At 40.2% G+C, this 14,014-nt stretch overlaps 1 protein-coding gene across 1 annotated transcript in view; it reads right to left on the reverse strand.

The window, feature by feature from the left end:
* The window catches only part of hmcn1 (hemicentin 1), a 76,314-nt gene that overhangs the window by 59,931 nt on the left and 2,369 nt on the right, over window positions 1–14,014 (reverse strand). Inside the window, exons 2-12 of the mRNA XM_034210129.1 lie at window positions 13,597–13,755; window positions 13,393–13,515; window positions 12,144–12,315; window positions 10,980–11,086; window positions 6,908–7,028; window positions 6,524–6,787; window positions 6,275–6,419; window positions 5,450–5,571; window positions 2,677–2,946; window positions 709–850; window positions 462–589 (exon numbers count right to left, since the gene is read on the reverse strand). Coding sequence (XP_034066020.1) covers window positions 462–589; window positions 709–850; window positions 2,677–2,946; window positions 5,450–5,571; window positions 6,275–6,419; window positions 6,524–6,787; window positions 6,908–7,028; window positions 10,980–11,086; window positions 12,144–12,315; window positions 13,393–13,515; window positions 13,597–13,734 — 1,732 coding nt within the window. The 5' untranslated portion in view covers window positions 13,735–13,755. The remainder of the gene's footprint in view (window positions 1–461; window positions 590–708; window positions 851–2,676; window positions 2,947–5,449; window positions 5,572–6,274; window positions 6,420–6,523; window positions 6,788–6,907; window positions 7,029–10,979; window positions 11,087–12,143; window positions 12,316–13,392; window positions 13,516–13,596; window positions 13,756–14,014) is intronic.

The raw sequence follows: 14,014 nt of genomic DNA on the forward strand, positions 1-14,014 counted from the left end.
TCAGTACTGTGGACAATCCCCACAGGAGCAATTTGGGGTGAAGTGTCTTGCCAGGGACACAACGTCATGCTGACTGCAGTGGGACTCGAACTTGCTATCCCCTGATTCAAAGTTCAGCGCACTAAATTCAGCGCACTATACCACTGAGCCACAGCACATTCCCACTGAGCCACAGCCTCCCAGTTCGAACGTTGAGGCTTTGTTAATTGGTTATCCCAATTTGGGATAAATAAAGTATATATCTATTTATATATCCATCTAACCCTAAGAATTGACTGTAGATATGAATAATTGTCTGTAAGTATGTGCTACCAATGACTCTCCAAAGAAAATATGGTTAAGCTAATTATTCAGTCTGAATTTTGCTTCTATTAAACCGTAAAATATCCCTGCTGTGTGACTGATGAACTGTTATGTACTTTTATCTTAATGATTGTATGCATGTGCTCTGTGGCACTCACCAATATAAGTAAGGATGGAGGTCACTGTGTCAGTCCCAGCCTGGTTGCTGGCCAGGCAGCCGTACACTCCTCCATCCTTTTTCTCCATGTTTCTTATAACCAGAGTGCCATCAGGAGTCATCCTGTGTCTGAACACAAACAAGATTCACAATTTATTATTTTTATGTCAGCGTGGTCAAAAATGGAAGAGAGAAGAAGTAGCAAAAACAAAAATCTGCTTATGTAAAGTATGAAAGGAGGACTTCACCTGCTGGTGGCCATAATGAACATGTCGTTGTGGGTCCACACGAGACGGGGGGGAGGGTATCCGCTGGCCGAGCATCTGATCCTTTTTTCCTCTCCTGCTGTAAAGCTTTGATTCCAAGGCTCTGCCGAAACCCTGGGCACCTCTAGAGAAAAGAGAAGGAATTCAATAATATTTCTAAGAAGTAAATCAATATCCTCTCAAATTAAGTCAATAAATAAATTACATTATTCCGTAATGACATAAAGGGATTTATTTGTAGGTATTTATTTATTTTCCTATAGAAAAACATGACAGTGTCTTTGTGATAGCTGAGGGTAAGTACTGAGTAATTACAGGATCAAAAGGGTGATGCACATACAGCAGATGTGAAGAAATATATAGATTTTTGCACTTATGCTTCAACTTCAAACATTGGTGATGAAGTTTTGAGAGAAATACAGTGCATTTACCAGATACTGATAATAAATCTACATGGAACATTCATGATATATTACTACTTTGACCTGAAACAAACCATATTGATCTTAATCTCAGCTGCCTGGGCCTCAGGCCTGTGCTGATCTGTACTGTACAACCCAGAAAGTACAGTCGTCAGAACAACTCTACGATTTATGCCCCAGCCGGGCTCACCTGTTCCATCCTATTCTAATGTAACCCTGCCCCTAGGGGAGGTAGCGACAACCCTGAGTTAAGGAACAAGGAGGTTCCTGAGAAGACACATTGTTTTTTTCTGACTCAGCAGCATTAATGTGTGAGTAAGAAGCCTGTCTTTAGCGCTCCTTCATTACCTGCTCCATCTTTCCCCCTTTCTTCCTCCCTCACTCATCAGCACTCACTACCACTCAAAATGCATCCTCCTCCTATCTCAACTTATTCTCTTCTCTGACTCTTTCTTCTAGTCAACTGTGGGCATTCACAATAGCACTTTCAGGTTGTTTTCTAAAAATCTCCCTTTAAACAAAAAAATGGAAGACAGCGACAAAATTGAACTTCTCCCTATTTCTGTAGCATGTGGCCATGCACTCAGTTCCACTGTGTTCTGTCCAAGTGTTGTAAGATGTCAGCAGACTTTACTCACTTCAAAGTGAGGCTAATAACTAGGATGGGACTGACCAGGGGGTAATTAGGAAAACCCAAGGGCCTGCTGACAGCTGTTTTACACCGAGAAAGAGATAAGGCCAAAAAATAATAATAATGAAGAAACAGTAAGACATTGGTATGAGAAAAGAATAGCAAAGAAACATGTGACAGGATAATGTGAGAAATAGCGAGGTGATATGAAAAGACAAAAATATCCTGTGAAGTATAAAGGGTCAGCTGTGCAACTGATCATGCAGTGAGACAAGCACAATTATAGAGTTCCCCTCACAACCTGTCTGTACTGTAGTTCTGGTAATAAACCTAAAACGTTTCAATATGTGTCACCGAGGTTTAAGTCAGGTGGAACTTTTTACGTAGTCCCATTTAGGTCAAGACAAAAGGTCAGCTTAAAGTGACGTGAAGGAATTTCTTTTTTATTCTAAAAGAGAATAAATGACATGTTTTTTCCTTAGAGCATTAAAACCTGGCAAAGCACATTGAAGGAGGCATTTAGGCGTTAGCGCAGCTTTTGAGACAGGCATAAATCGTGTTCACACGTCCCAGAAAGCATTAAGGTGAATTATAGGCAGCAATGGAGGGAAGAGGGGCGGGGGCACTTGGGAGACTATCGTGTATTTGGGAAGGGGGTTGTGTTTGCCAAGAATCCTGTTCCCCCACGGTGTAAATCACACCGAAAAAAAAGTCTCAAACACATGTAAGCACACATTCACCCCAGTTACACAATTGAACTGTAACCTTGTAGCCCCAGGAAGCCAATGTGGGCCACTACGTACTTGAAGAGCAACCATTTGTTTCTTACCACACATTTCGGATCTTACACCTCAGAATTGTATTAAAAACATGCAGATAAAAACACCCACTCCTCACCTTGCACTGTGAGGTAGATCCGCTCTGCCATCACCCCTCCTTCATTTATAGCGATGCACTCATACCAGCCCGAGCGCTCTGGGGTTACAGGGGTCACCTGTAGCGAGAGGTTGGACAGGACGAGGACCTGTGGGTCCAGCCGGGCGTCGTGACCCCCCCTCAGCCAGGTGAGGTTGAAGCTGACGGTGCTGACGACGTGGCAGGTGAGGACAGCGCGGGAGCCGGGGGCCGCGGTCACGTTACCCCCCACTGTGATGGCTGGAGGCGGCTCTGCAGGATCAGGGCATAATGGTGTTAGCAGATGCCAGGAACTTTACATCATAAAGAAACAGGAAGTCAGAGCAAGTGGTTATTTTCCTTCTGACATTTCACATATGTAGAGGCATGCAATATTATCCAGTCATTGGGAGGAATGTTGCAGAACATAGTGATTTTTTGAAGTCACAAGTTATTCGATATTGTGCATTACAAACCTTTACTAGAGGCACAATTTCTCTGGCTATGGTCTATCGGTTTGGGTCATTCTTTATTAAATATGTCTTTTGCAAGTTGAAAAACGTACTAAACAAAATCTCTGGAGTACCGCTTGAACAAAAAAGGAACTACAATGTTTTTTTTCTATTTGTAGAAACTACATATTAAGCTTGTTTGGGACCCACCTCTTTAATCTACATGAGCAGTTTATCTTAACCATATTTCATCACCAAAATCATCACATTGATGTCTCTCAAATGATGCTGAGTGTGTTTTGGTGTAAGTGCAAGAAACGTTTTATCATCATTATTCATCCTCTTCATATCTAGTTTTTTGTTCTTTTCCTCTATCTCCATTTCATTTGTCACCATGTCAAAAACACTCCTCAGTGTATCTTTAATAACGTTTTCAGGGCTGAGCCAGGGAGAGGTAGCAGAGTCTTTGACTCTGATACAGGGAGGATGCTGGGGATTTCGGCACAGCCCCTTGGGATTATGTGTGTGTGTCTGTGTGTATGTTTTGTATGTTTAAATGTGGAGGCCTGTGATTCTGTTGGGAATATCTCTGGCCCAGTAACAACGGTTGTGGCTGAGTAGGATTAATTTCACCTAATTTTATGGACGTCATCAGCGGTACATTTGGACCAACTAAGTACCCTCTCCCCCTTTGGACTGCAAACAGTAAATTGCAGATTAATGAGTTACGCTCATATATTACACAAACCATTCCTGGCTTAGTCTCTTCGCCTTCTGTTTCCAAAGCGTCTTTCAACTACCTCTCACTCTTTTTCTCTGCACTCCACCTTCTTCCTTTCTCCTTGGCATTCATCATATTGATGGAGCTCCAGTGAATTTCACAAAGCAGGAGGTTTTTTGGAAATAAACATTTGGAAAAGAAGGCTTTTACTGACTGCATTGGGACCCGAGGTGTCAGCTCTGAGGCCTCATAATGGAAAAGGATCAGATTGAAAAATAAACGCACTACAGAGAATTTTGGAAAAGGGAAAAATGTGTATTTGTTCAAGGGTATAAATCATCTTATGATCCCTCTAGTTATGTCTGCACTCAAAGCTTGTCATGACACAAATAATGTATTACCTTGATTATGAATGTTTCTGTGAGATCGTAAATTGTAATGCATTTATTACAGCGGTGACATCAGAGAACTTGTGTTTCAAATAAGCTGTTGTATTAAAACGGTGCACCCAGGTCACGGTTTTGGCAGCTAAACTATCATTACACTGTGTTCTTTTTGGTGCCTGGAACTTATTTATAACTTGTTTTAATATATTCTCCTCTTACATCATATTTACAGTCCATTGCTTTTCAAATCAGGCACACAAACCATATCATAAACTCCACGACATGATCGCTGTGAAGCATGTATTACAACATCATGTATGGGTAAAATTTTCCTTAAAGCTACATTAATTCTGCCAGAATGTAGGTTCTCTGCGTGGGATCCACAGCACGAGACGGTGAACCCTATGAAATACAACCCACATCATCTGGTGCTTAGATTCCAACCATATGTCCATAAGTAGTGTAAGTGCATGTGAGTAAACCTATTGAGCATGACATAAACTTCATCTTATTGCATCGGTTCACTCAAGACATTTCGTGTTTTTATACGGTAAGTGTTATCTCTAAACATTATACAGTTCAATAAAGATACGTTGAAGGCCAAGGGAAATCACAAAATTGTCAATGTGTTTTTTTAAATGTACTGGCAGGCTGCCTGACTGCCATGTTGCACCGTGGGGAACGAGGGAAATAGAAAACGAACTTGCCGCCTACATGTCATGTGCAGAGAGCATGTTGTTAGTGGTATTTAAGAGTAAGTAATATAGCAATTCGGTTGACTAATGTTTAAGCGAGCAGATATGTATGCTGTATCATACAAAAAAGAGCAATTTCATTTCAGTTGGACTTTAAATTGCTCCCTGCCCTGCGAGTAGATCCATTGCACACCAATTGCACTTTTTGACAGTCTAATACTTGCCAGCCCTAAGCATTCCTGTCTAAGAGTCCCGCCTCATTACACACAGTGATGGATGGTAGCTCACCAAACACTGTTGATAATCATAAACTACAGTATTACAGTCCATTTACAAAAGTCAACACTGCTGTCTATATAGCATGACTTTCTGCTATGTTGTAACAGTGTCCTAATACCTAATTTGTCTTATTATTTGGCAAATGTATTATGCTTCAGTTGATTTTGTGTTAATAAGATGGGTACTAATCTCACTGTCAATAATTCACCCTGTTGCCAAATGAATCTTGGTATGTGTGCTCACCTGATACATCCAAGAAGGTGTGAGCTCTTCCTGTCCCGGCACTGTTGATCGCTATACACTCGTAAAAGCCCTCATCCTTGAGAGTTACCTGGGCTATTTCCCATGATGCATTGTGAGAATCACTAGAATCAAAAGAAAGAACAATTTTTTTTCACTTTTCTCGAGAATAATGCTGAAACCAACTGGTGAAAATCCATTCAGATGTTATCATACAGTAGTGCACAGATTGAAACACAATATGCAAGTTTGAACCTCCAACAGAGTCTGGGGGAGGGAAGTATCACCGTTTGGATCCATTCTGTAAGTCTTTACGTCTGCTGAAGACAAACTTGAAGCTATAAATATATTTGTATCATATGTGGAAACATTATTATTGTCCAAACACGGCCGATTTTTTTCTCTAGAGCTAGTAGGGTAGTATAATGGCAAACCATAAAAGTGCTGAACAAACAGTTCTGACTAAGCAGATGTTATTGACTTTAACAGATGAATCCCACGGCACGTTCATAAAATCCATTTCAAACTAAAAAGTTTGAAATGGAACATGGATAAAATAACAGTTACTTAGTTTTGGCAGAGGTTTGCATTTTACAGCATGCCTTTCTCTCTCTCGATATTTTACTTTTGGGACTTTGGGAGGAAATGAAAAGGTCTCCCTCATCTGGATTTTAAGATAGAGGGACTGACAGATTGCAAACTAGTTTGTGGCAAATGTGTGATTTGTGACATTGGGTTATATAAATAAAATCGGCTTAACATAACATGAATTTAATTTAAAAGACGGTCCCTGAACTGACACACATATTCCTCCCCAGCCGTGCTCACCTGAAGAGCTGATCCTCCCCGAGTCTCCTCCCATCCCGGCTGAAGCGCAGAGTGAAGGGGATCAGGCTGTCTACCTGGCAGTGGACTCCCCCTCTCTGGAGGTAGTAACCACGACTTATGGCTGGCATTAGCACCTTGGGAGCCTCTAAAAGAGAGAGAAAGACAAACAAAGGTAATCATCCAATAACAAATAACAAAGCAATCCCCCAGATCTTCATCTAAAAGTGGATGCCAACCTGCATCACTCACCAGGTATCATGCTGGAGAAGGAAACACTGGAGACTCTCTGGAACAAGAAACCATCGCGGTCATATCCTGTCACCCGCAGGAAGAAGGCCTGGTTGGGTGGGATGAACTCGGTGATGTTCCAGAGGCCGGATGGTTTGCGGTCAGGGTAATAGCGGATTGGCAAAGTTTTGATCACTTCACCCTTGATTGACAGGAGCTCTAGCCTGTCGGCCCGAGCAGGAGGTAAGAGCCCGGTGGTGTTCAGCAGGATGTAAGTAGGAATTCCTGGAAAGAGGTTCAAACATATACTGTACACTTTAATGTCCCAAAGCTAAAGGTGTAAGTGAAAACAACAGGTGAGGCCTTTTTTTCTTTTTACAATTTGGTAAGGTTGACCTCACTGACCTTGAACTGGCCTAATGGAGGTCTTTTTGAAGTCCAGGGTGGGCTTTCTGGAAAATCCGGATCGAAAGTCAATGGGGCTGAGACCTGAGATGCGGACCGAGTGTCTTCCTTCACTAGAGGTCTGTATCAAAGAAAAAAGGGGAAATATAGCTTTACAGATACTTTATACATTCAAGACTCAGACTAGAATGTCTTAAAAAGTAATGGTTATTACATCTGTGTTTATGGCTTTATTTAAAGATGTTCAAGGTTTGACAAAAACAACCACTTTATATGGCAACATCTTTAGAAGTAATAGTTATTTGGTACAAATTGATTTATTAAAAACTCAGGCTGACACTTGATACTGATAGGTTTTATATAACTCAGGGAGACAAAAGGAAGAAGGGTTGTTGCATCAAAGGCAGCACTGAGTGGTCCAAATGACAGACACAACACTGGGCCTTGTGTAACAGCCTTTTGTGTGCCAACCATTCCAGCATGTATAGACAAGCCATTATAAGTAAGTCAAGTCTGAGTGTCGACACTTAACATCATAGCTTATAAAACATTCACAATTCAGAGATGACCCACTCATTCTGACATTCATGCTTTAATTAAATAAAGACAACTATAATCAAAGAATTCCTCATGTGTTCTTCATCGTATGGAGGTCTTTTGAAGCTTTGCAGAAATAGTGACAGAGTAATTACAATGAAATATAGGTTGGTGAGAGGGGGAAACTCCTCGTCTTAGGTAAAATACCTTGGAGGTTTCACAAACATTGACTCATAATGCAGAATGAGGCACGCAAACCTACACCGTCATTTGCAATTGCCTGACATGAAAGAGAATGTGTACATTTAAAATTACTGAGTTCTACCAGACATAAACTTAAATTCCCTGCCAAAAGAACACCAGCAGCAGGATAAAGCAGTGAATTAAGGCAGACACATAACACAGCTAGGTGACATTTCTCAAACAATGAGGTAATACCGGGACAAAAGGGTTACGCCACAGCCTTTAATGCTAATGCCGGCCATCATTAAAAACAATACATGTTGTGGTCATTAAACCTGCCCTAATGGTTGCCATGGAATTATCCTGGGTCATTAGTTGGTTGTAAATGAGGCCGTAATTAGGGGAGAGGTCTTTTAAAGGTCACAAAAGACAAGAACAGTCCCTGTCATTAAAGCTACTCATTTCCCAATTTCACACCCACACAGACAGATTGACTAGCGGCCGGTCTGAGATAAACCCTCACTCAGCAGAATCAGCTCACGTGTGGCTGAGGGGAGTTAAGTGGGACGGGTTTTTAACGCCTGATACTTACTGTACTGATGGGATTCTTTAGGACACATGCAAAGAGAAACACTATTTTAAAATAAGGGTTTGATTTTCTTGAAAGCTGAAACAGACTCAGTATTATTATGAGTCATAACGTGACATCAACTTTCAAATTGAACACAGGATTTACCCATCACTTAGATTAGTTAACGGTAATATGGAATCCCATTTTATTAATTAACTTCATGTAGGGCTTTGAATTGCCTTTTTATCCAAATACATCTTAAGGGTTTTAATGATTTTTTTTTTTGTAAATGTTTTAAAACAAAGTTGTATCCTATCAATCTATTAAGAAAGCCCAGTTGTTAACCATAATCTGTCAAATATAGGTGTAAGCATCAAGCAGCATAAAGGAATATGATGGAGTTAAGTTGAAGATGTTGTGTTAAGTCTGAATACATTGTTTAATATTTGTTTTTATACTCTCTTTAAGTCATTTAAAATGTGCGTTCTGCTTCTTTACCCCACATATTTAGATAATTTGATATGTTGTTTTGTCTTCAGCAGGATACCTGGCTGCTGTCTATTTACTGGACAAAATACAAATAAAAAGTTTATGGAATAGAAAAAGCAGACACAAAGAACAAGGGAATGGCAGATCTTCCTTTGAACTGTTTTTAAAATTACAGCCTTCCTAAACTATCATCATGGGCTATACATTTCCGTATGGAGCTTAATTTCACAATGATGAGATCACAGGAGGACTCATATACTGAAACACAAATACTCACAAACACACGCACATCGTATGCACACACAAAACAAACACACACGCACGCACAACACGTTTTCACATTTTTAACTGACAGAAGATCTGTTCACACCTGTGATAATGTCCTCTTAGTGCAAAAAAAACATTATATTATGTCTTCTGTTTTGATTGCCAATACAGAATTGGCACATTGATTTCATATGAGTAGTATACTGTATACTGTATTTAGCACAAAGCAGCAATGTAAGGTGTACAAATATGGGCCAAAGTGTAGGAGGGTGATACAGGGGTAAGCCCACTTTCTACAGTCCAACATAACATCCAATTAAGGGCAGATTAAAATGGATCAAATTCCTTTTCACATACTATCTGTGGCCCGGGTCCTACACTGGGGCGTCATGGGCCATTACACAGTGGACAGTGAAATCTCCCTGAAGTATTTATCCACATTTATTTCCTGGGAAACACAGCAATAGATGAGAGGGAGATTTTGTAATCTGCAAGCCAGATAGAGAAGTTTGTGGGACTGAGGCTAAAAAAAGTCCAAGAGGAGAAACAGGAAAAACAAGATGTTTTGGGACTGAAGAGAGAGAGAGAACAGAGGACCCTACTGTGCTCCTGGAGGAGATAATTAGAGGAGTGCATGTGTTTGGAGATGCACGAGGAAAGAGAACAGTGACAGAAAGAGATTTAAGAAGAGACAGGGAGCAGAACCACAGGAGAAAAGAAAGCAGAATACAATCTCTCCACATCATATCTGTCTGATATCCTTCAGCACTTCTGTTACCACCTTGTTACAGCACACCATATCAATCGGCTCATCGGCTGAAGTCTGAAAGCAAAGACCTTAACGAAAGACTTCTGATAATAATCTGATTTTAACAGCCCTCAATGTTTAACTGAGAAATGTTCTCAGCTCAATGAGCTCCTGCCAGTTGTTCTGTGTGTGAATAGAGAAAGGGCTCTGTGCACCGGTGTTTAGTGACAGACTGCAGCATGAGGCTAACCTGAGGGTTAAGTGCAGACACAGCTGGAAAGGGCTATTCTCATTATAAACAGTAAATCATCCAAAGTCCAAAAACAAAAATGTATTACACATAGAATGTACATTCCACACCCATGTTAGCTAATTGAAATACCTTTACTTCAAGACAATTGTCGGATTTGCCTTAATGCCATTACTGCCTACAGTGAGGGGATTAAAGAGGAATTAAAAGGGATAGAAAGAAGAAGAGGCACAACAAGAGGTAGACACTATCGTCTAGTCAGGAAAGTTTCATGCTGTACAAGATTAAAAAGAGTGTGTAGTGGGTGTAAACGTGCCAGAACAAATCATGGGAAATCCAATCCTTAAGGCATCCTCATCTCCTGCACTTTCCTTTGGGAGGAAACACTGAGATGACACAGTTCTTCGTCTAATCTCTTTCCCTTTAAATCACACACATAACACAGCTATGCAGAGATGAGGGACATTTCCAAGAAAGAGTCTACAGAGAATACAGGGACCACTGGGGCCCATTCCACAAATCACTCAGGAAAAAATGCTTGTCATTTTCCAACATCTGGCATTGACAGCCTGTGCAGTCAACAGTGTGACCCTTTTGCGGTACCTTGACAGCAGGGTGCCAACAGTTTCAACAAAACAACAGCAAAGGGTGCCCCAAACCAAATGTAGCTGCACGTGTTGACAGCAGTGGCCCTGAACATACTTTTTCTTCATCTACCTGAGGACTGTCTCAGAGCTCAAATAACCATGTTATTGTTTGCTCAGAGATGCTTTCATCAGACATCATGTATGTGAAGTTGATTACATATCACTGTATCCTAACATGCTGAAACGCTACTGCAGTAATTCAATTTAAGAACCATCCTCAAGCGCACAGCTCCCTCCTGGGGTGTCAGTTGTGATCTTATTTCAAGGTTACACTACTGAACTATTTGCAGTAAGTCTTTTGAAATGACAGCTCAGCTCAGGGAATTGTGAGGTAAAGCCTGTAATTTAACACACATTCCCTGAAAAAATGAATTGTTTACCTTGATAGACCACATCCCAGGCATTGGGTCCTTGATGTTGACAACTTTGGCGGAGTTGGGAATGTGCAGGAGCTCAGTCAGGCCGTCACTCTTCCCCACCAGCTTCCCTGGAGGCCAAACATTAAAACTGAGACATATATTCATTCACCTTTACTCCAGCCTTGAGTGATCCAAATCATTAACACTCCTAGCATGGTTTTAAGTTATCTTAAATATTGAACGTTGGTTGTCAACATATAGAATCAACCCAGTCCTATAATAAAGATTTTTATTATTTTTTGCACTCACTTTAACTTTACCTCTCTACTGTATTTCAGCTTCTACAAGTTCCTTTCTTCTTCACTTCCTAAATGGTAACATTCCTCTTATTCTTTAAACTCTTACTGTATGATTATCTACAGTCTAAAAAAAGCTTCTATTTGATTTAGAGAGACTAAAACCAAGACATTAAGTTTACACTAGGATTTGATATAGTTTGTCTGCTTTCAAAATCCACAGAATATCTATACTGGAATTACCTGCATTATCCACTTGTGAATCAATATCTAAACAACATTATCAACGGGGGAATAGTCCGCTAACTGTTTTTGTTTGTGGTAAACTGTTTATTTTTGTTACATTTTATAGTGATTTTTGTATAAAAGTGCTCGTAAATAAATGGTCTTTCCTTTTTAAATGTCGTCACGCTTTTGGTTAATTATAAAAGAGGGACACATTTCGAACCTAGAGTTGCTTCTGCTGCTTGTCATTCTCTTTCATTTTAAAATGATTCCCTGTAGCAAAGAAAGATACTCGTTTCAAAAGATAGTTCCTCATTGAGTGTTATTACAATGTGGAAGAGAGCCATGGATTCCAGCTTTGGGACCTTTGATTCATGTCTTAACTCTCCCTCTATTTCAATTATTTCTACCCTGTCATTTTTCAAATAAGGGCCAAATGCCCCAAAATAATAAAAAGTAAATGAATAAAAGGTGTTCAGACGGGTGGAGGTCTGTTATCTGTTATGATGACCATAACATATGATTCATGATATGTTTTTTCACTTCTGTTTTTTCATTTTCTTTGTCTTCCTTCTACAGCATAATTGCTAAAACATACACCAATCTCAACAAGGAATACTCTTTGACTGGCAATTGGGCTTATGTATGGTAGAACATATCATACCCTGGGGGTTCTTTATCTCAATGGTAGGTGCTAGGCCACTGAGGGCCACAGTGACTTCCTTCAGGCTGGGGTCAAAGGGTATCTGCCAAGTGTTGCTAGCCCCACTAATGTGATCAGTAGACAGCAGGTGGACCTTAGATGACTGCACCGCCTCCTCCACCCATTTCAGAACCTACAGCAAGGGAAATGTGAAAATTCAGTTTTAAGGAGGGAAATGAGCACATCTCTATTATTGTATAGAGGCCATATACACAATGCTAAACAAATGAAAATAACATGTAAATAAGTATTTTTTATCATTTTTATACAATAAATCTGCCAACTGAAAGACATGCACATGCACATGCACACACACACACACACACACACACACACACACACACACACACACACACACACACACACACACACACACACACACACACACACACACACACGCACACACACACACACACGCACACACACACACACACACACACACACACACACACACACACACACACACACACACACACACACACACAGAAACACACACCCCCTCAGCTGCACAAGGTCATACCCTCAACATGTGCAAAGCTTTTTTCAGGAAGTTTCTAACATTCCCCCATGTCCTGCCCCCGTTTTCCCCCTGTCCCTATGGAGAACTGTACAGCTACTGTGTGAGACCCTGACCTAGACGCTATTGAACCCAAAATGTGTAAAACAGGTTTTTCTTACGTGATGGTAATATGATACAGCAAATGTAAAGTCTTTGGGTAAAGCTTGGTGCACAGGGAAACATAGTTAAATTGACTCAAATGTCATACATTTATAGAAAAACACTGCAAACAAAAAAGCTATTGTCACTCTTTTTAGTATTAAAAAGAGTGACAATAGCTTTTTTGTTTGCAGTGTTTTTCTTTAATGTTTCTAAAAACAACAAAATTAAGAAATGAAAGTAAAGCACATGAGTCTCATGCAGATTTAGATGTTATCTTTAACAGCGAAACTTTTTAAACTTTAGATGTTGCCCAGTTTTATACTGCTGATTTACACTTCTTGGAAACGTTAGAAAGAGCCACGGAATGCATTAATCAATCAAATGTAGTCCTGCACATTTGATCTGGATTCCAGACATGCTCAGCTAACCTTCTACTGCAATCTCATTCACACAGCTTAGAGGTAGAAACCAGGCCAAGCTGAATTAATTTGAATAAGGTGACCAAAGCATGTCTATTACAAGAACATTTTCATTCAGCGATGCCGTTACCTCATTGACTTGCTTCTTGTCTAGATGGAAGACCTGCCCAGAGCTGGTGGAGGCGATCTCCTCGTAAGCCTTGTAGCCGATATGAGTCCTGTCATCACAGTCCCCGGTCAGCACAAACACCACCTATACACACATGTATGTAAAACTATTATAGCTATTTGTCTCTAAATCTGTAAAACACTGTAGATTGCAATGCTATCAAACCTGTGACTGCTTCTGCTGGATGAGCTGCAGGACTTCATGGGTCAGCTTGTAATCTTTGGAACGGGCGTCCGTGAAGACATAAATAAATGATCCTGGCAAGGAGATCTCCAAAGCAATTTTAATGGCGCCAATGCTCATCTCTGGACAATCCCCACCTCCCTGAGAAAGAAAAATATATCATCAGAAAATGGTGTGCATATATCCATGTTTGATTGATTGATTAGCCTCCAACACAGTCTTTTGAGTTCTACTGTAAATATGTCAGTTATGCAGTATAAGGTAATACATGGCCACTTTATTAATTATACTTGAACAATGATAATTTCTACAAAAACAGAAAATGGCAGTACAGTTGAATTGTATTGGATTACATTATACAGATCTACCTAATAAAGTTGCTATCAAGTATATGTAATAT

This window comes from Gymnodraco acuticeps, unplaced genomic scaffold, assembly GCF_902827175.1.
Source record: "Gymnodraco acuticeps unplaced genomic scaffold, fGymAcu1.1, whole genome shotgun sequence".
Lineage (NCBI taxonomy): Eukaryota > Metazoa > Chordata > Actinopteri > Perciformes > Bathydraconidae > Gymnodraco > Gymnodraco acuticeps.